Raw genomic sequence first — 23,139 nt, forward strand, 5'->3', positions numbered from 1 at the left:
GCACTAGTCACTGACTTAATTAGAACTACTTTTCCCACTCTAGAAAGAGTATTGGCCTTCCAACCACTTAATTTGTCTTTAAGCTTTTGGATAACTAAACCAAGACTACTCTTTTCACTCTTGAGTACTAATTACAGGGGCCCCTATATATTTTTTCAGATTTCGTAGCCTTAGGGATTCCAAGATTTCGGGCAACAAATTTTTGGAGTCTATTGGGCAAATTTTTTTTTGAGAAAAAAAACTTTCAATTTATTAAAGTTAACCTTCTGGCCTGATGCCATCTCATATTGATCAATGATTGATTTGATCTCAATGCATCCATTAATAGACGCCCTACCAAAGATCATGTAGTCATTTTCAAATTGTAGAATAGAAATCTTCGGGCATCCTGAGGTTAACTTAACCCCTAAATTCGATTCTATACTTTCATAAGCCTTTATGATTTTGCTTGTAATAGAATATGCACAAATGATAAAGATGTATGGTGAGAGGGGGTCACCTTGCCTTATTCCTCTACTTGCTTTGAGTCTTAGGGGGTAGTGATGCATTGCATAATCCAGTTAATTCACATGTGACTAAATCCCAATTTCTTGTGGCATTCTTTTATAAATTTCCACTCCAAACGGTCATATGCTTTTTTCATGTCTAATTTGCAGCTCATCCAAGCTTTTGCTCCTTTTTTCCTTTTCATAGAATTGAAAATTTCATGTGTTATTAAAATATTATCTGTTATTTGTCTTTTATGGACAAATGCACTCTAAAAAATATGAAATTAATTTTTCTAATATGGGTATGAACCTATTAACTAGAATCTGAGCTATGATTTTATATGTTACATTGCAAAGACTAATTGATCGATAATGTTCAGGAAACTCAGGATTCACAGTTTCTGGGATAAGGACCATGAGAGTTTGATTAATCTCTCTATTCAACTTCCCATTATGAAAAAAAATGCTTTAATCAATTTTATCACTCTTGTCCACAATTGGCCAAAATTATTTGAAAAAAAAAATGCTTGAATGCCATATGGGCCCGGGGCCTTTAGGTTTGGAATGTGATACAGGGCTTCCTTGATCTCACGGTTAGAGACTGGCTTACAGAGATTTCTATTATCCTCGTATTTAATAATAGATTCTATTGCCTCCAGGAAATTATTTGTCACTGGTCCCATTCGATGTCAATCTGTCCTTCAAGCTAGTTGTTAAAATATGTTGAATGTCCTCATGTCTAGTGGTATAGGACGCATCCGCCATCTTAAGCTTGTTAATTCTATTTTTGTTTCGTCTAATGATTGTAGCAGTGTGAAAAAATCTCGTGTTCTAGTCCCCCAATCTTAATCAATTAATTCTTGACTTTTGAACCCAGTAGATTTCTTGCCTTTTTTTGTAGAATGTTCATTCTATTAAGGAGGCTTTTCTCCTTGTTGACCCAATGTCTGTTATTGGGGTTGTGCTGAATAGAGTGTTGTGTCTTTTGCAACTTTGTCATTATCTCTTTTAATTCTTCATGGATGTTTCTAAAATGACGCTTATTCCACACTTTTGCTAAGCCCTTAAAATTTTCGCATCTTCTTGTTAATTGAAATCCCCTAGAACTTGAGTATTCGATGTTCCAAGCCTCTCTCACCACGTTTTCCAGATTTGGATTTGTAAGCCATATAGCTTTAAGGCGAAAAGGCCTTAAACCTCTCAAGATCTTGGGATTAGTATTCAAAATGAGGGTCTAGATGTAGTAGCCACGTTAGGTAAATACAATGAGCGAGCACATAATAGCTGTGTGACACATGTTCCAGTTAATGTGCCTTTCATCCAAACGTTTTTGTTCTGTTAGATAGAAATTATCCATTATTTTATTATCTTTGTCAAAATAATTAAAAATAAAAACAATGAAAAATGAAAACATAAAAGTGTTGGGAGTTGGGATTCATTTACGTTTTCCTTTTTCATTGTTTTTTATTTTTAATTATTTTGACAAAGATAATAAAATAATGGATAATATCTGTCTGATGAAGAAGAAAATGTTTGGATGAAAAACACATTAGCTGGGACATGTATCACATAGCTATTACGTGTTCATTCATTGTGCTTACCTAACATGCCTACTACTGGACCCTCAAAATGATGGGGGTGTGATCAGATTCAATAAAGGGCGGGGTTTGTTAGTTCCGCATTGGGAAATTCCCTTCTCCAATCACTATTCACAAGAGGACGGTCTAGTCTCTCATGAACCAATCTCCTTCCATTGTTACGCCAAGTGAAGTGGCCACCCTTAGAACGGAGCTCAATTAAGTCACTCCTAGAAATAAATCGATTAAGATGTTTGTCAATATTTATTCTTTTAGCAACTCCCCCATATTTGTCTTTAGAACTTAAAATTGCATTAAAATCTCATATTATAAGCTAGTTCATACCAATGGTGCTTGTTGCAATGTTATCAAGAAGGTTCCAAAAACATTGGCGTTTATTATATTGGGGGGGGGGGGGGGGGTGTAAATGAACGTACCCAGCCAAACTTTGTTTTTAGCCACATCAGTAATTAAAGTATGAATTAGACATTCATTACTAAATAAGATATTATTATTCACTTTATTTCTATTCAAAAATAGCCAAACACCTCCAGAGAAACCAATAGAATTTACCAAAAAGTGAAAGTCAAAATTTAATTTTTGTGCAAGTTCCCCCCCTACTAGCATTGACTCTCATTTCAACTACAAAACAAATATCAAGATCATAACAATTTTTAAGATGGAGAGGATGTCTTAAAAAATTGGGCCTCCTAGCCCCCCTAATGTTCCATTCAAGAATCTTCATGTTTTTTTTTTAATTCCTTGGTAGCCCTTGCTGTAGTGTCAAATTGTAGATCACCGTCCTGTTTGGTCCAAGAGATTCCACCAGAGTGGACCTCAGGTTCATCTTGCCATCTTCCCCGTCTTGCTCTCTCAGTTGTTGTTTAACCCATTCCAGTTCGAGGTTGTTTGAAATCATATTAAAATCCTCTCCACCTATTTCTTCTTTCCTTCTTCTCCCAGCAAGTCATCATCTTCATTGATCTCTCCCTCCTCATCATTCCAGGTATCTTCTTTTGTTGTTTGAGTGTCTCGTAGGTGTCTTCAGTGAACAAGGTTCTTCTTGCGCTAGAAGTAGTACCAAATTTCTCTTTAGCCTTCCAAATCTTAGTTTCTTTAATGTTTGGATTGATAGTAATTCCTCCCATAGCAACATTCCCTTTTTAAAATTTATCCTATTTGGGGTGCCCCACTTTTTCCTTTCAGTTGCAACAGATTTCCATTTCTGACTTGTGTTTTTAATTGGAAGTCAGCTAGCTCCAATGGACTCAAGTCTGTGATATTTGGTAGTACCCCTCTTGCATCCCGACTTCCTATGACTCACAATTTGCCACTTTTGATTTTGATTCACATTTGGGTTCTTGCTATCGTTACAGTCAATTTTCCTATGACCAATCCTACCCCAGACTGAACACACACTGGTATTTTCATAGTATAAATCATAATACCGAGTAGTGCCATTTTAAGTAATTGGGATTGTGAGACAAATTGATTTTCTAATATCCATGCGAACACAAGCTCGAGCGAAGCTACACTTCTTCTTTGTATTGGTGAGATTGTCCAGTTTTGTAACTTTACCAACCTGCCTGAGAATATTGGACCCAGATGCTGGGTTGCCTATTATTTGCATCAAACTCGTCTCAAATAGGCTGTGAAGACATATCTAGGAAGGTGTTTATTCTTGCTATTTGAGGAGAGGAATGTGAAACAATGTAAGTGGGCTTAGATTAGTGAAACAATCCAAGATTACCTACAAGGCGAACAAATAACTGGATGCATTAAAAAGCAAGAGAAACACAATGAAAAGTGAGATAAAACGGAAAAGTTAGCCAACCAAGTTCACGTTTTCCGCCACTACATTGTGGTGACATTCCAACCAAGTTCACATTCTCCGCCACTACTGGATGCATTAAAAAGAGATAAGCAAGATGTTTGAAAGATGGATGTTTAAGAAAGGTGGGAACATTTGAGAGAGACAAGATGCTTGAGAGAATGACAATATTTTAAAGGCTAAAGGTGCAAGGTGTTGCAAGCCGTAAGGTTCAAAACTTAAGAATAATATTAATTAAAGATTATTAATATAAAAATAGCATTTAATGTATAAAGCTAGAATGATAGGAGGTATAAATATTCATAAAGCAAAAGTTTATAAGCAATAAATATCAATATTTAAGCATTAAATGAAATAATTAATCAACTAACAACTATAAAAATTTTACATTTCATATTTCAAAATGCAAATTTCTCAAATAATTTGAGTAACCAATTTAGAAGAAAAAGAAATATATAAAGAGTCATTCGTATAATTGGATATTAAATTTATAGTCATTTAATGGTTTAGAAGGAAGAAAACGACTGAGTTAATTTGATATATGAAAAAAATCAATAAAAAAAGTCCATTAAGAAAATGAATGAGAAAAATAACAAATTTGGGATGTTGTATTTAGAATGATTAGGAAAAATCTCCCTTGATATATCAAAGAGAAACTAATAACTTGATTGGTTCTTTTTGCATTAAACTCCCCTAAAACATCAAGAGAAACTAACAGAACTTGATTTCCCTTATTGGTTTTTCATTTTTACCCTTTTTATTTATTTGACCCATATTTATTGAAGTGCTGCTTGTATAAATTTTGAACTATTTTTTTTATCAATAACTCTGAAAATTTTCCATTAATTAAAATGTTTTAGGATACAACAAGAAGTTGCAAAAGAAATCAACATAGAAGCTAACCCAAGACAGAATTACAAATGTGCCCAAAACATATATGTTCTTTGAACCCCTTGCTTTGCTAAGCTATCAGCCTAACTATTGGCCGATCTCCTAACCCAATCCACCTGAATTAACATATTTCTTGACATCCATTTGAATCTTCTGAAATCATTCTTCAGCTGCCATGTCGCTCCTTCCCCTTTCTGCAACCATTTTATCACAGTTTTTGAGTCTCTCTCGATGATCAGTCTATTAATCCCCAACTCATTGGCCTTTTCAACCCCATATACTGCAACTAGAAGCTCTGCCCTAGCCACATCACCCTCCTCCACACGGCTGGAGAACACAGCAATAATGGAACCATTTTCATCTCTAATGCCCCCCCCCCCAACACCTGAAGGGCCTGGCTTACCCACACAACTCCATCAAAGTTCAACTTCTTCTAACCATCTGTTGGAGGGGACCAGGTCTTACAAACCTGTTGTCTCATAGAAGATGAAGTAGCAATAAGTCCCCAAACCCTAAAAAAGTCTTCAACTTTAAAATCTGAAAACAACTTTAAACTTTTTACCCAATGTGCCACCCTCAATGTTATTGTTTCAACTAAAGCTTCTTTGCATTTTTATTTATTTTCAAATATTCTATCAATTCTTTCCTCCCAAGTGGTCAAAAGTATTATTGCTCTAGTGCACCTCCAAAGAATCCTTCCCCTCCTTGTCTAACCATTAGTACCATTAGGGTTGAATAAACCTTTCACCCTGTCAAGAGAGGACCACCTTCACCCAAAAAGGGAAGAAAACAAATTCCAAATAAAATTGGCAAATGGGCATGATAAAAGAAGGTGGAAAGCAATCTCATCACTCAACTTACACAAGACACACCAATTAGGGGACAAGCACCAATTTGGTCTTTTCCTTTGAAATACATTAAAGGTATTAATACAACCATGAAAAACTTCTCAACAAAAAGCATTGATTTTAAGGGGAATAGGAGGACACCAAATTTCTTTGACTAGAAAATGAAGAGAAGATTGTGTAGCAACCATCGAATGTATAAAGGATTTACAAGAAAAAGATCCATCAGAATTAGGACCCCAAGTTCTAGAATCTGACCCACCTTCCCCCAAGAAGACTGAATTCAGCAATCCTAACAATTCGGATATTGCAAGAAGTTCAGATTCTCTAAGATTCCTATTTAAACTAAGGTTCCAATTCAATCCTGAAAGGTGAGAATGATGGTTTAGGAACTCGAAAATAGGCTTACCCTTGAGCTTAGACAGATCACAAAGAGAAGGAAATTTCTCCCCTAGAGGAGTATCCTCAGTCCACAAATCCTCCCAGAATCTAATTATACTACCAGAAGACCAATCATACCTGACAAAATTTAAGAATGTAGGGAGAACATCATGGATGGCCTTCCAGGGAGCAGCCAAGTTAGCCCTAGAGAGACATCCAGCATCCCATCCGTTGCTCGACATGCCATGAATGCTTGCAACCACTTTGTGCCATAATTTCTCATTTTCATTTGGAAACCTCTAGAGCCATTTCCTCAGCTAAGCCTGATTCTTCATTCTAACATTACTTATTCCCAAACCCCTTGCCCTTTCAATTTCCTCACCTTTTCCCATCTAATTAAATGATCATTCGTTTTTTCCCCTGGCTCCCATAGAAAATCCCTCATGATTTTTTTCAATTTTCCTCACTATCCCTTGTGGCATCCTAAACACTGACAAGTAGTATATTGGGAGGTTTGTTAAAGTGGATTCAATTAGGGTTATTCTCCCCCCTCCCCCCCCCCAATGAGATATAATTTTTTTTTCACAAGCATTTTTTTATTCTTTCCACCACCGGAGACCAAAAACTAGCAGATATAGGATTATCTCCAAAGGGTAAACCCAAGTATTTCATTAGCCATACACCTTTTTCACAGCCTAGGGAATTTGCTAGAAATCTCACTTCATCCTCTTCAATGTTGACTCCAACCAGTAAGCTCTTTGCCTCTTTGACCAATTAATCCTCAAATTCGACATCCTCTCAAAGAGTTTCACAACCATCCTCAGATTTTCCACTCCCTCCCTACTTTCTCCATCACAAAAAATAAGAATGCCATATGCAAACTGTAAATGAGTTACTAAAACACTATCCCTCCCAACTGTAAATGTTTTTGTTTGCATTAAATTGCTAAATAATCATTGATACTTCAGACTACACCTTTTTGCACCTCATGCCTCATTTTAATGTAAGGCTCAAAACTTGAGGCAAAATCTATGCACCTCGCCTCAAGGTTTAAGCCTTTTTAAAATAATGGGTGGAAGTAAGACCACCACGGTAGAGTCACAACTACCATCATCACACTCACCCGAAAGAGAGCGTTTCCTTCTACGACAAGCTACATGAAAATCATAGTACCCTTAACATTGCTTTAAAAAGCTTAAGCCTTGAGACATGAGGCTTATGCCTTGAAGCGATAGATTTTGCCTCAAGGCTTAGGAGGCTCAAGCCTTTGCCACACTAAGGTGGCGTTTGATAAATCTGAAATTTGAAATCTGAAAAGTTGAAAAGATATTAAAAGTGTCTGAAATCTGAAAAGAGACATTGATGCTTTTCTACTTTTTAGAGGCTCTGAATACTTAAGCTTGTTTATGTTGGATCAAACCTTTAACATATGAAATGTATTGATTTTACTATTTTACCCCTAGAATAAACTATTTGGTAAATTTGAATTCAATTTGTACTATTTCATTTAAAATAATTTATCAAATTCAAAATAATATTGAAATCATACAAAAAATTAATAAAATAAATAATAATTACGAAAAATAATTAATAATTAACATAAATAAATTAATAAAAATAATTAATCACTATTAAAAAATAATAAAAAATAAAATAATCAATAAAAATTAGTGGTTACTAATTAATAATTAATAATATTGAACTAACACGAATAAAAAAAGTAAATACATAATAATTTATAATAATTACTAAAAATAATTAATAAATAATAAATAACATAATTAAATTCAAAATAATAATTAATCACTATTAAAAAATAATAAAATGATTAAATTTTAATAAAAATTAAAATAATCAATAAAATTTAATGGTTGCTAATTAATAATTAATAATATTGAACTAACACGAATAAAAAAATAATTAAATACATAATAATTGATAATAATTACTAAAAATAATTAATAAATAATAAATAACATAATTAAATTAATAAAAATAATTAATCACTATTAAAAAATAATAAAATGATTAAATTTTAATAAAAATTAAAACAATCAATAAAAGTTAATGGTTACTAATTAATAATTAATAATATTGAACTAACACGAATAAAAAAATAATTAAATACATAATAATTGATAATAATTACTAAAAATAATTAATAATTAATTAATCACTACTAAAATAAATGAAATGATTAAATTTTAATAAAAATTACTTTGATGAATTGTATTACACAATAGTCTTGGTTTGGAGTGGAAAAAGAAGAAAAGCTCATTGATATCGATTTGAATATAGCAATATTCAATGATGATCTTTAAGAAAAGTCCTCTGCACTTTTACACCGTTTAGAGGGAAAGGTAAGAAAAAAAGGAACAAAGTTCACATTGGAAAGGAATGGTAGGAGTGGTGCTTGCTGGATGGGCCTTATGGTTCTCTGATTCTCTGCTGCCCTTTGCAGCTATTATTCGAACTTTTGAGTGTTTTTCATGGATTCTCATCTCATCCTTACTCAAATTACAGCCTTTCTGGGTAATATCTTTCTCCGCTTCTAAATCTCAACAATCTTTGTGCTACGGATTCTTAAATATGCACATTGTTTTTTTTCTAGACTTGAGCTTGGTTTGGTTATATCTGAAACGAGAAAGAGAGGAATGATGAGAGCTTGATAGCTCTCATTCCTCTGAAATGAGAAACAGAGGAATGATGTCTCAACAATCTTCGCACTACCTAATGGGACGAAGAATAAAACCAAAATGAGAAACAAAGGAATAAAAACAACAACAACAAAGAAGAAAAAGAAGAAGAAAACTCACCTTCACTGCTGCTTCAATGCTGGATAGGGCCCAATAGGCGACTGAAACACTAAAAAAATGGAGAAAATGATGAGACCTTGCATTTGCAACCATGAAATAGCAAAATGAGCAGAGAATGTGGATTTGAGACATACCTGGAAAAGAGCTTCGAAGGTGTACTGTTCATCTTCCTCGACGGAGAAGAATATAAATGTTTTAGGGTTGGGTTTAAAATGGGGCATAACATGTCTTTTAAAAAAAAAATGTTGAAGTAGTTTCGTCTTTTGGCCACTTCTTAAACGCGTGTGAGGATGTTAAGAGCCAGGCCAATGTCTATGGCTTTCAAATCTGAAAAAGCATTTCAGATTGCCCGTTCAGATGCAATACAAACGAGACTGACCATCTTAAAAGTAAATATTTTAGAGTTCAGACCTCTAAAAAGAGTTATCAAACGAGGCCTAAGACATAAGCTTCAAGCCTCAATGAGTGAGACATAAAAAGGTGTAAGCCTCAATAATCAACGATTGTATTAATGTTTTAATAGAAAATATTATTATATACATTTTTATAATTCAAAATATATAGAATAATGGAAGAGACATTTCAATAATTACGGGCCAAATGAATAGAAAGAGTATAAATGAAAAACTAATAGATGAAATCAAGTTTTATTAGTTTCTCTTAGTTGTTTTAGGATAATTAAATGTGAAAAAGGATAATCAAGTTTTTAGTTTTTCTTAGGCCATGTTTGGGAGTGCTTAAAAATAAGTTTTTATTCAAAAGAAGTGCTTTATTTGGGCCACTAAGCACTTATTGGTATTTGGGAAATAAGCCCGAAATAAGTGCTTATTTTAAAAATAAGGACTTAGTTTTAAGCCTCAATTTCCAGCTTTTTTAAGTGCTCATACAATAAGCACTTATTCAATTTTTTTTCCTCCATGATTATCCCTAGTTGAATTTTAAAATACCACTTATAAAATTATCCCTAGTTGAATTTTATAAAAGTAATTTTATGAAAGCATTTTTATGAACTTTTATAAAAGTGATTATATATATATATAAGCACTTTATAAAATCACTTTTCCAAGATTATTTTTATAAAAGTACTTTCATAAAAGTGTTTTTTATAAAAATAATTTAATAAAAGTGCTTTCAAAGGGTATATTTTAAAAATTTAAAAGAAAATAAAGGACAAAATAGTCACAAATGCTTATTTAAAGTGACGCCCAATATAAAATAAGTGCTAATTTAAAAAAATAAGTACTTGAAAAAGTTGAGTGCCAAATACAAATAAGTACTTATTCAAATAAGCACTTATTTTCAAACACTTATTCAATAAACACTTACTTTTAACTTGAGCACTCCCAAACATAGCCTTAGATAAATAACAAATGATACTTTATTTTTTATAACTATTCTAAATATAATATCTCAAATTTATTGTTTTTCTCATTTATTTTCTTAATAGATTTATTTTCTTTTTTATTGACTTTTTATTGATCAAATTACTAAATTATAACTTCCAATCACTATAAATCTAATATACAATTATATGGAAAATCTATCATGCAGAATCTATGAATTTTGATCAATCAAAACCACCCATGAATTTTGATAAATAACCCCTGATTGGATTGGCTACTATGCTATGATGTTTATGATACCAGTTGATCTGATTGGTTATGATACCGGTTGATTGGTCGAAAATTTTTTATCAAATGCTTTCCATATCATAGTCGAACCCCAGTTATATAGATGATTTCTTTTCTTCTAAATTGCTTCACCCTGATTTCCTAATTCCTGTATCTATAATCCTACATTTCAGGCGATTACAACGAGCGATGGAGGCGAATACTGGTTCAGTCATCTTGTTCCATAACGCGGTAATAATAACGATGGATCCCCAGAAGCGGGTTTTCCGAAATGGTGGACTCGTTGTGGAAGCAGACAGAATCAAAGCCATTGGTCAATCTGCCGAGATTTTTCACGAATTCTCTGCCATTGCAGGGGAGCTTGTCGACCTTAACGGCCGTATATTACTTCCAGGTCTCTTTCGACGTTTGATTTTGATGCCAGTAGTTTCAAAACTTAATCTCCGGTTGTTGAAGCCCCAGATTTCCATTTTGACACTACTGAAAACCGTGTATTACTTCACCGTTAACATTTGTTTGATCCCAGTAGTTTTAAAGTTTAATCTCCGGTTGTTGAAACCCTTGAGTTTCTTTTTGTTATACTTAGGCATAGTCACTCGAATATTAACAGGGTTTGTGAATACACACGTTCACACCTCTCAACAGCTTGCGAGAGGGATAGCTGATGATGTTGATTTATTGACTTGGTTACATGAACGTATCTGGCCTTATGAATCAAACATGACGGAGGAGGATTCGTATATCTCGACTTTACTCTGTGGAATTGAACTCATACGATCTGGTGTAAGTGTTGTCGACGATCAACTAAAATAAAATGGTTTCATCTGTCTGTTTTTTCCTCCTATTGCTTTGGTGCCCCGTCGTTTTTCTTACTTTTGTAGGCAGTGAATTTCTATCTAATGTCAGTAAAGTGCTAATCATCATCTTACTTTTCTTTTCAGCGCAAGCACTTTGCACTCCCGTTAAAAATTTAATTTGATCCCAAGTAGTTATAAGTTATAACTTATAAGGTAGTTTAATTGTGATGTATGGTAGGCGTGTAATTTATTTTATGTTCTTTTTGGCTTCTTGAATCAGGTAACATGCTTTGCTGAAGCAGGTGGGCAGCATGTCTCTGGAATGGCAAGGGCAGTGGAGTTGTTGGGTCTACGTGCATGTTTAACACAATCAACCATGGATTCTGGCCAGGGCTTACCAGATCACTGGGGTGTTCATAGTACTGATTACTGTATTCAGGTCAGATATGCACTGTCCCGTTGGTTGTCTAGATGGTACCTTTATTTCTTTTACCACAATGCTACGGACATATAATTTATAATTTACTACTACGTATCCAATATTTCTCTCTTGTGAATTGTGATGATACTAGCAAGAAAACCCTTGCAATGGGGAAACCTGGTAAGAAACTTTTGAAAAAAGACTTTAGTTTCATGAGTCTGACTATGATACCAGAAAGGTATCATGCCTAAATGACTAATAATCAATCAACCTGTACTATTCAATTGCTAACGATTTAACTGGTATTCTTTTAAGTTAAAGTTAAAGTTTTATGAGAAACCTGGTAAGAAACTATTGAAAAAAGACTTTAGTTTCATGAGTCTGACTATGATGCCAAAAAAGGTATCGTACCTAAAAAAATAATAACCAGCCAACTGGTATCATCCAATTGGTAACTAATCATCTGTTATTTTTTTAAATTAACACGAGTTTTTGATTGGTTAACGTTTTTGAGGTATTCGGTCATCATGGAAACTGCCTAATTTCATACCAGCCAACTCATCTAGGCTAATTGAACCTCCAACCCCAAACAAGCAATATCTCAGTTGTAGTTTGTTAGATTTAGTTTGGGCTTTGACCCTGGGTTGGGCCAGATCTAGACCCAAAGCCCATGTATTAGATTTGTGCCTGGGTTGGCCCTAAATCTAGCCCAACCTGCTCAACATACATAGTTGGCAAGGTGACACCTAAGCAATAAGGCACTCACGTGCCTTGCTTAATCACTAAGACATTTTTTACACAGTGCTCTTGGATACTTTTATATACTTAACTTCATTGTCATTAATAAAATAGACATTATTAAACTAAATTATTTAGTTTAAGTTAAAATACAAGTTCCTTTTTTTTTTTTTTAATTTATCTCATTTGTTAGGGTTCAATCATTGTTATCAACTTATCATCATCATCATCATCATCTTCTTCTTCTTTCACCCTTTCTTTTCTTTTCTTATTTTCCTATGACAACAATAGAGGCTCAGCCCCTCTATTTTCTAATTTTTTCTTTCTTCCATTTTTTTCATGAATATGTTGATTTTTATGTTTCAAATGAAGCTTATACACTTTTTACGAAGATTATAAACAATTAATAGTGAAACATGGTTACTACTTGTTATAGAACCTAGGGAATGGTCCTAAGATTCATGGTTTTTATTAAAAAAAAAAGCCTAAGTGGCTAGGCGATAAGGCCCTCCGTTGTTGTCTAGCCTCACCTCAATGCCTTGGATATTATGACTCTAGGGTCCACTCTCTTACTTTGGCAATCAAGAAATACAAAGATACCTTAGCATGTAGAGCAATGAGTTCGCATGGGCGCAACACATTCTTTTGACCCTCTAATAAAATATGACATGCTATCAACCAAATCACCCAGTGAGTGTTTGCTTGGGTGATTTGGTTTTGATGTGCTCACATGATTACAACAATTACTTGTGACCCTCTAATAAAACATAGACATGCTATTAATCAAACGAAAAACCAAATTATCCAATGAGTGCTTCTTATTGTTGCTACCTAAATGCAATGATCTAAAAGCCACACCTAGGCGCTCAAGTATGCGCATTTTAAGGTATGCACCTCACCTAGGCCCCAAAAACAACACTTTCAAAAGGCGAGTGCTTGGTGCACCTTGCTCTTCAGCCCAAGGTTCAAAATATCAATACACCCTTGTGTATCGGCAGAGGCGTATCGGTACTTAAAATAACCCGCTTTTATGGTTGTTTTTTCAAAATTTGGTTTTTAGGCATGTTTTTAACCACATTTTTCATTAAAAAGAGGTCGGTTCCTGAAACACCTATAAATAGGCATATCGTGAAGTCAACGATACGATACGCTACGCCCCGATACGTATAAAAAATTTGAACCTTGCTTCAGCCCAAGCATGTGCTTTTTTTTTTTAATTTTTTTGTGCTTTTTGTTTTTTATCCTAGTAGTTGGGCTAGGGCTTCGCCCCTGGATCCTTGGCCAAGCTCCTCGAGGCAAGCCCAAAGAAATCCATGTTAGGGTCTTAATTTCTTAATCCTCACACATAAAACAATTTCTATAATTTTAATTGTCTTTTAAGAAGATATTTTATTATGATTAATGAATGAACAACATTAGCAAATAGGGGGTTCTTAGAGCTCTGGTTCACTCGCATAAAAGGCAATTAAAATTATAAAATCTTTTTTTTTTGTGTGTGCGAGGATTAAGAATTTTAAACCCCAACTTGGATTTCTTTGGGCTTGCTTGAAGGGGCTTGGTACGAAGGTGGCTCGTAGAATCAGGAATGCAAGATGTTTTACACCACATTAGCTATTGGAAGTAATGCAATTGAATAAAAAAAAGAGATTGTGGGTTTTACATGCTTGAAAATGTTTTATATATTTGATTTTATTTTTAAATTTTAATTTGAATACACTTTACATGCTATGTTTGTGTATTTTAATATTAGATAATAGGTTTTTTAAAACATTTATTTTAAAATTTAAGTTTATTTTTTATTCATATTATGTTTATTTTCTTTTAATTTTTTTGGCATTTACTTTTTTTTTGTTTTTTTTTTGCGCCTTGCTTCGAAAAGGCACACGCCTCACCTCGTGCCTTTCACCTTGGGCACAAAGTGCCCCTTGTGTTTTTTTTCTTTGGCACCTTGTGCTTTTAAAACATTGCCCAATTGACACATTAACAACCCACTAATGTATGAAAACACTAGTGTTTAGAAAACCGTACCGTACCGGCTGAACTGTGACCCGAGACCTTGGCTGGTTTGGTCTTACCCCAATAATTGATTTTGCTAAAAAACTAGCTGATGGGTTGGTTTAACCAGAAAACCGGTGTACCGTTCCCAGTTTCATGAAACCACCCAGGTCTTTTTTCCAATTGAAATTTTAAAATGTGTTTAACAAGATTTGAACCCATGATTTTCATATATTGCTTAATTACCATTAGTCCACCTCTTAACTTGTGTTAATTAATGACTCTTTATTGCACACATGACTTTATTATGCATGTATTTTAAAGAAAATGTAAATTAAGAGACTAGAACCCTAGTTATTTTCTTTACAAAATAAGGAACTTGCTATCCATACACCATATTTAAGTATATTAAAAGTTGTAAACTATATTATATATAGTATTTATATGACCTGTAACATATATATGCCACGTGCCACGTCATCACGGTTCGACCCTGGTTGAACCTCTGACCCATGAACCCTCCCTTCTCTGGTTCTATGCCGGGTCTGGTTCTTTGAACATTGGAAAAAATAGAAATTGCCTGTAGGGTCTACTACCTTTCTATGACAATTTAGAAATACTAGGGTATCCTAACTTGTTGAATGATGAGTTCATGTGACCACAACACTTTTATGCAACCCTCCAATGATGCACAAGCATACTATCAATCAAATGAAAAACCAATTCACTGAATCAGTGCATGCCTGGGTGATTTGATTTTGATGAATCCACATGGTCACAACACTTTCTTGCAACCCTACAATAAAGCATAGAGATACTCATAATCAGTTGAAAAATCAAATCACTTAATGAGTTTATGCCTTTTTCCTACCCTAAATGGTACAAAAATAACCCACTAACATATGAAAAAATAGAGACTACCTCTAAGGTCTACTATCTTACTATGACAATCAAGAAATACCAAGGTAGCCTAACATGTGTTGTGATGTTTTCACATGGTCACAATACTTTCTGGTGACTCTCCAATAAAACATTTAACATGGTATCAATTAAAAGAAAAACCAAATCACCTAGTGAGTTCATGCTTGGGTGATTTTGATTTTGATGAGTTCACATGGTCACAAAACTTTCTTGTGACCCTCCAATAAGTCATGAGCAAGCTAATAATCAAATTTAAAATCAAATCACCTTGTGAGTGCATGCCTAGCTGATTTGGTTTTGATTAGTCCACATGGACACAATACTTTTTTTTTTTTTTTGAATAGGTAAAAAAGAAAATTATATTAGAGAAAAGAAAAACTTGATACAGCCTCCAATGGTGCCAAGTCGGCACCACACACCAACAATCACACACCTGCCCGACAAAACAGACAACCACAGATCAAACAACTACATGAAACAACTTAAAAAATAAAAAAAACAATTAAAACACCAGAAAAGGAAATCCTTCAAAAGCTCCTCTTAAGTGATCATTCCTCGTCAACATAAGGATACTTTTTTGCAACCCTCCGATAAAACATAGACATTCTATCAATCAAATGAAATACGAAATTACCCAGTTAGTGAATGCTTGTTTTTTCCACACCAAGTAATACATGAACTACCTGTTATCATATGATAAAATAAAGACTACTTCTAGGATCCACTACCTTACTAGGAATATCAAGATATACGAAGGTAACCTAACATGTGGACTGATGAGTTCACATAATCATAACACTTTCTTGTGGCCTCTAAAAGAACGCAAATATGCTATAAATCGAAGGATAAACCAAATTCACCCGGTGAGTGCATGATTGTGTGATTTGATTTTCATGAGTTCACATAGTCATAACATCTTTCTGTGACCATCCAATAAAGCACAAACATGCTACTACTAATCAATGAAAAACCAAATAAACCAATGAAGGCATGTCTGCTATTGCTACACCAAATGATACAAGAACAACCTACTAGCAACCTAACTATGACAATTAGGATACCAAGGTAGCTTAACATGTGGAGTGGTGCCTACATGATAAGGCACTCATGGAGGGTGCCTCACTTAATTGCCAAGATATTTTTATATAGCGTTCTTGGATACTTCTATATTCTTAACTTTCTGAAGTTATAATTCTCAAAGAACCGTTTAACCTAAAAGCTTAAGTTGTTAGGTGAGATCCATGAATAGGATTTTTAATTCTCTAACACACCCCCTCATGCGAAAGCCCATTTGCCTTGAAGCATGGACAAGCATAGACCCACCTGTACCTTGTTTTGAAAAATTAATTAATTATAATAGGGGCAATGAGGATCGAGCACTAGACTACTTGGTCAAATAGGCTCTAGTACCATCTCAAAGAACTGTTCATCCTAAAAGCTTAAGCTGTTAGATGAGGTCCCTGAATAGTTTTTTTAATGCTCTAACAATAATAATAAAATAGACATGATTAAAATCATTCAGTTTGAGTTAAAATACTTGCTTTTTATTATTTTTCTTGTTTGTTAGGGTTCAATCAAGATGTATACTGTCTCGAACCCTTTTTTTATCAGCATATACTGTCTTGAACCCTTGAAGACTTCAAAACCTAACTAATAAGCATAGAAGAACTCAAAATTTTGTCCAATCAATACATATTGGTGTTGATAAAGTAAATATTGGGATCTGGGTCGTGACAGGATTGGAGGACAGTGGGAAGATTGTAATAATAGGAGAAGAAGCCAAGGATTATGGGGATGTCTCTCTGTGGAGAGGTCCCCGGTTGGAAGGCAATACAGAGATAGTAGAAGTGTCTTTACAGACTTGTAAGAAAAGCCAGAGACCAGGAGAAATTACGTTGAACCAGAGAAGCTCGTCGAGAGAGAACCAGCGTTTGAAGTTTCACATAGATGTTTGAAGGCTTGATTCGAGTGATGAAAAAGTTGCAGATGGGGATTGGGATAAAGTAAATCAGGGGGATTTTGTAGCAACAGAGGAGAATGTGGAGAGTTGTTCACCTGGTTCGGAAGCTCTTGAGATAATTGCTTGTTTGAATACTGTGAGTTGTGCTACTTTGACTCCACATGTGCTGGAAGTGTCTAATAAGGAAGGGGAGGATAGGGGAGCCAGGATTGGACATAGGGGTTTCAATGGATCAGTTTTGGGTTGAACCCGCTCATATCAAAATTAATTTGGATGAATTGCACGGACCAATAAGACATATTGAATTGGACCAGTCCAAACTTAATTGTCCAAAGTATTTATTGGACTGGATTGGACTTTGTCTGTCCATAATGGGTTTATATTGGATTGGGTCAGATTGAACCAATATCCGGTCCATTGATAGAGTATAACAATACAGATGTCAATAGACTAGGCTAGGATTGGAATAAATCTAAATTAAAACCAATTTGAACAGATTTGACAGTCTAGAAGGAGAAGAGTTTTAGCACAGGGATGTGAAGGGTTTGGGGTTGAAAGGGGGAAAATGGAGGAAAAGGAGGAATTGGGGGAAGAGAGGCATCGGAGGGGCTTGAGGGAGAGGAAGTTTCTGTAAAGGAAAATATTGACAAGGGAAGGGTGGGTATTGAACAATTAGTGGAGATACAAGCGGTGGTGGGTAAATCACTTGGCTTATTTTTCCTGGGTGGGGAGAGTGTGGTTAATGGTTAGAAAGGCAATTGAGCATTCTGAAAGAAGCAGGAGTGAAGGGAGATGATCAAAGAATAAAGATGGGAGAGGTGGGGGAGATTGAACCAGAAAATGAAACTGTTATTTTGGAATGTCACGGTGTTGGAGATGATGTAATCTGTACTATATTGCTGCAGAGGGGCATTCTTGTCTTTTCCCTTTTTATTATGTTTTGGTCACCCTACTATTTAATCAAAAGCTGGCGCCGCCAGCAGAGACTTTTTGGCTCTCATGCTTTTTGCCTCTTTTCTTCTTCTTCTTCTACTTCTCCTTCCTTGCTGAAAACATGGTATCAGAGCGGGTCGGTTCTCTGCAAATCTCCTCTCTGCATCTGTTGAAGGATTGCTCTGTTCTTTCTGGACTGAGAATGAAGGAAACAAACTCGTTCTGGACCTGAAAACTGTTCGTCTGTTTTTTTCTCTCATCTGTTCTGGGCTGAAAATAAACTTAAGTGATTCCAGAAATTGTTGATGATTGGTTGATTCTTCCTAAGAGGTTGGCTGTTCTTTTTGTTGTTTTTTCTTTCTTTGTCTTGGACTGGTAAACCCAGAATTCTCTCAGACTCAACAGGGAGACCTTTTTTGAATCCTTTTTTAGGTTCTTCGTGTAAATACCAAGAACAGGTTAAGTTTTGCCCCAACCCAATGATATAAGGTGGGCTTAACCCCATTTTTGTGGGTCGGATGATCGAGAAACCAAGTTTCTTGTGATAAATTTTGTAGGTCATGAGTGACCTGATTTGGCTGACTGGTACAACAGTAGTTCACTGATGTTTGTGGCTAATATTAGCCTTGGGGGGATCTGTTACACCTGTGAGAGTGTTCAGGTGACCAGCATAGCAGCAGAATACTGATGGTTGTGGCTTAATATTAGCCTCGGAGACCTATTTGGCCTGTCAAAGTGTGTTTCTACATGAACTGAAATTGTGTTTTGATTGTTAATCACTTAGAGTGAGTGCTGTGAATTTCTCTTTGTGGGTGTGTATCGACTGAAATCATGAATACTGAAGATTCTGCAACTTCAGGAACCACCATGAATCAAGGTGGAATGAGTAGTGGTCATGACTCCATGAATTTCCCAATGACTATTACCCCATTGGATGGTAGGAATTACCTGGCATGGTCTAAGGAGATGCGGCTGTATATCACAGCCAGGGGTAAGGCAAGATATATTAGCAAAATAAAGGAACCTAGGGCTGGTACTGCCAAATACGATAAGTGGGACCAAGAGAATTGCGTGATTATGTCCTGGCTTTTGACATCCATGTTACCATCCATCAAACAGAATTTTATGTGGGCTGAGACAGCAAAAGAAATATGGGACCAAGCACAAGCAACTTGTTCAGAGTAGAGACATTATGCTAGAATTTACCAGCTACAAGCAGAATCTTCGACATGTAAGCAGGGAGAAAGGAGCTTATTGACCTGTTATTATGCTCTCACTTCAGTTTGGAAAGAACTAGACTATTATCAAAACATTGATTGGGAAAGTGAAAAGGATGGTAAAGCATATAAAAAGTTAGTTTCACAGCAAAGGGTGTTTGCTTTCCTTCTGGGTTTGAATCTCGTGTATGAACCTATTCGTGTTCAGATTTTGAGCATCAAGGATCTTCTGTCTGTCCAAGAGGTTTATGCACTTGTTTGGTCTGAAGAGAGTAGGAAGTCTACCATGACTCCTCCTAAGGGGGAGACTATTGCTCTTACTGTGAGGGGTAACACTGGGGCACCAAGAAAAGGGGAAAATCAGAAAAAGACAGATGATAAAGACAAACTGTGGTGTACTCATTGCTAAAAATCTAGGCACACCCGTGAAACCTGTTGGGAATTGAATGGGAAACCAAAATGGGCATAGGAATCGGGTAAGAAATCAGCACAAGAACCAAGCAAGAAGCCATACCAGAAGAAGCTTACTTCGACTAACTTAGCATCTCATGAACATCAGAGTACTTCTCAAGATTGTCTCCCTTGTTCTAACCCAAAGGAAGATATTATCAATTCCTTCTGTGGCCACTTAGAGCAATATGGTAGGGCTCTTCAGAATGCTGATTCTGGACCCACACCTTCTACTTCTTTTGCCTTCTTTTTAGGTAATTCTGCCTTAGCTTTCCATGTGTCTACTGATAACTCGAAATCCCCATGGATTATTGATTTTGATGCATCCAACCACATGATTGGTAAGTCAACCTTGTTTCCAAACATATTCTCTTCTCTCTGGCAGAGATAAAGTGAGGTTAGCATATGGATCATTCTCATCCATTGCTAGTCAAGGATCTATATCTTTGCCTTTTGGCCTCTCCTTATCTAATGTTTTACATGTTCCAAAGTTACCCATTAATTTGTTATCCATTAGTAGTATTTTTCATGCCTTGTGAATTGCTTAGTAACATTTCTTCCACATTCTTGTGTTTTTCAGGATTTGGCTATCGAGAGGACGATTGATAGAGGGAACATGGTGGATGGTCTTTATGTGTTGGAGAACAAAGTCGGTCTTACAGTTTCAGAGTTTTTGAGTCCGTCAAGTAAGAGTCAGGTTATTTTGTGGCACCACCGTTTGGGCCATGTGTCTTTTGAGTCTTTCAAGTTTTTGTTTCCAGATTTGTTCAAGTCTTTGTTTGTTAGTGATTTTTAGTGTCAAGTGTGCCAACTGAGTAAACATTGTAGAACTTCATTCCCTTTACGTAATAAAATATCAAAATTTCCTTTTTACATTGTGTATTCAGATGTGTGGGGACCTGTTAATATTCCAACTGAGAATGGTTACAAATATTTTATTTCCTTTGTTGATGACTTCTCCCGCTACACTTGGGTTTATCCTATGCATTTACGAGGGGAAGTTCCTAAAATTGCGAAAGACTTTCAGCGTATGGTTTACACCCAATTTCAATATGAAATCCAAATCTTTCAATCAGATAATGCCAAGGAATATTTCCATAGAGACCTCATAGATTTCTTTGCATCCTGCGGCTCTCAACACAGGAGCTCATGTGCCAGAACCTCTCAGCAAAATGGGGTTGCAGAGAGAAAAAATCGACTTCTCCTTGAAGTTGCTTGAGGATTAATGCTACAAATAAATGTCCCAGAAAGATTTTGGGTGGATGTTGTTCTAACTACTGCCTATGTCATCAATAGAACACCATCTCGGGTATTGGAATATAGGTCACCTCATCAGCTCCTCTTCCCTAAAGATCCACTTTTTCCTATCCCTATGTGTGTCTTTGGATGTAAGTGTTTTGTTCATGATCTCTCTCCTACTCTTGGTAAGCTTGATCCCAAAGCTATTGTGTGTATTTTTCTTGGTTATCCCCTTGCTCAGAAAGGCTATCGTTGTTTTGACCCTGTTTTCTTGTTTTGTCTCTATGGATATCTCTTTCTTTGAAGATGTCCCCTATTTTCTTGTTTCTCCTCAGGGGGAGAGTAGAGTTGAGGAGAAACAAAGTCAGACTCAAGTTTTGTTGCCTTCTATTCCTGATCCTCCATTTCGTGTCTTTTGTTTTCTTGTTTCTCCTCAGGGGGAGAGTAGAGTTGAGGAGAAACAAAGTCAGACTCAAGTTTTGTTGCCTTCTATTCCTGATCCTCCATTTCGTGTCTTTTGTTTTCTGGTTTCTCCTCAAGGGGAGAGTATAGTTGAGGAGAAACAAAGTCAGACTCAAGTTTTGTTGCCTTCTATTCCTGATCCTCCATTTTGTGTCTTTTGTTTTCTTGTTTCTCCTCAGGGGGAGAGTAGAGTTGAGGAGAAACAAAGTCAGACTCAAGTTTTGTTGCCTTCTATTCTTGATCTTCCTCCATTTCGTGTCTTTTGGAGATTGCACTACAAAAATCAAGGCCAATAAAGTTCAATTGCCACAGAGCCACTGGAAACTATGCCACCAATGTCATCAGAATCTTAAGGGTTGGATTCTTCACCTCACCTAGGTACTATTGTTCCAGTTGATGTTCCTAAACCTATTGGTATTGACACTTCACGTTGTGATCTGAACCTCCCTATTGCAAAAAGGAAGGGTGTCAGATCATGCACCACACACCACCCCATGTCTCACTTCTTGTCCTATGAGAATGTCTCATCTTTTTTTCATGCTTTTCTATTTGCCATTGATAGTGTTCCCGTTCCCAAGAGTGTTGCGGAGGCTTTACCTGTTCTTGAGTGGACAGATGCAATGAAAGAAGAGATCAATGCTCTTCACAAGAATGATACATGGGAGCTGGTAGATCTTCTTAAGGGAAAGGAGCCTATAGGGTGCAAATGGTTGTTCTCTATAAAACATAAGGCAGATGGGTCTGTGGAAAGGTACAAGGCTCGACTAGTTGCAAAGGGCTTCACAGTTCACACAGGTGCATGGAGTTGATTATGCCGAGACTTTTGCTCCGGTTGCAAAAATGAACTCTATTCAGGTTCTTTTGTCTTTAGTTGCAAATCTTGATTGGGAGCTTCATCAACTTGGCATAAAGAAGAAGACAGTAGGGTGACCAAAACATGAGAGCCAAAAAGAAGAAGAAGAGTCGGAATTTTTTAGGAGAGTTAAGAGAGTTTACCTCTCCTCTGTTCTTTGTTTTTATGTAATTTATCTTTAATTTTAATGAAATTTGCAGTTATTGATTAAAAAAAAAAGATGTTGGGTACAGGCTTGGGGAAGTGTTGGGATTATAGTTATTTTATTTTGATGATTTGTTCTATTTTGTTTTTTTTTTTTTTTTTTTTTTTTGCCTTATGATGTTTCTAGATGTTGCCTTAACACCTGGCCAGTCTATAATATTTTTTCTTTTAATGAAATCTTTTTTTTTATTATATAAAAAAAAGAACAGATCTTCTTCTTCCTTTGTCATCCATTATTTTCTTTTCTTCTTTTCTAAGGACAAAAGTAGAGGTTCAACTGCTCTATTTTCTTAAATTTCTTTTTGTTTTTCTATTTTTTCATGAATATGTTGATTTTCTATGTTTCAAATGAAGTTTATACATTTTTTTATGAAGATTATAAATAATTAATAGTGAAAGATGGTTGCTGATTGCTATGAAACCTAGGAAATTACTGTAAGATTCATCGTTTTTGTTCAAAAAAATCCCATTGCCTAGGCAAAGCCTAGC

The 23,139-nt window shown here is 35.4% G+C and overlaps 1 protein-coding gene and 1 long non-coding RNA gene across 13 annotated transcripts in view; one reads left to right on the plus strand and one right to left on the minus strand.

Moving 5' to 3' along the window:
- Positions 1 to 2,558: 2,558 nt before the first annotated feature.
- On the minus strand, positions 2,559 to 9,218 carry LOC148791975 (uncharacterized). Of its 2 annotated transcripts, XR_016085340.1 has the most exons (3): positions 8,964 to 9,209; positions 8,830 to 8,878; positions 2,559 to 8,743 (listed from the first exon to the last, which is right to left on the minus strand). It is a non-coding gene; the product is annotated as an uncharacterized LOC148791975 (long non-coding RNA). The 2 variants fall into 2 exon arrangements; XR_016085339.1 differs by having other exon boundaries at positions 2,559 to 8,878; positions 8,964 to 9,218.
- Positions 9,219 to 10,373: 1,155 nt separating this feature from the next.
- Positions 10,374 to 23,139, plus strand: part of LOC104591782 (uncharacterized) — a 50,990-nt gene continuing 38,224 nt past the window's right edge. For 2 of the 11 annotated variants that reach the window (XR_016085499.1, XR_016085500.1), the window contains exons 1-4: positions 10,374 to 10,507; positions 10,634 to 10,854; positions 11,047 to 11,243; positions 11,538 to 11,696. Coding sequence is in view for 7 of the 11 variants with exons in the window: in XM_088903115.1 (XP_088759241.1) it covers positions 10,491 to 10,507; positions 10,634 to 10,854; positions 11,047 to 11,243; positions 11,538 to 11,696 (594 nt within the window). In the remaining 4 variants the exon portion in view is untranslated. Of the gene's footprint in view, positions 10,508 to 10,528; positions 10,855 to 11,046; positions 11,244 to 11,537; positions 11,697 to 23,139 lie in introns of those variants that run through there. The other 9 variants (XR_016085502.1, XR_016085501.1, XM_088903115.1 and 6 more) reach the window with 8 other exon arrangements.

Source organism: Nelumbo nucifera, chromosome 4 (assembly GCF_055504915.1).
Source record: "Nelumbo nucifera cultivar China Antique chromosome 4, China Antique-T2T, whole genome shotgun sequence".
Taxonomy (NCBI): domain Eukaryota; kingdom Viridiplantae; phylum Streptophyta; class Magnoliopsida; order Proteales; family Nelumbonaceae; genus Nelumbo; species Nelumbo nucifera.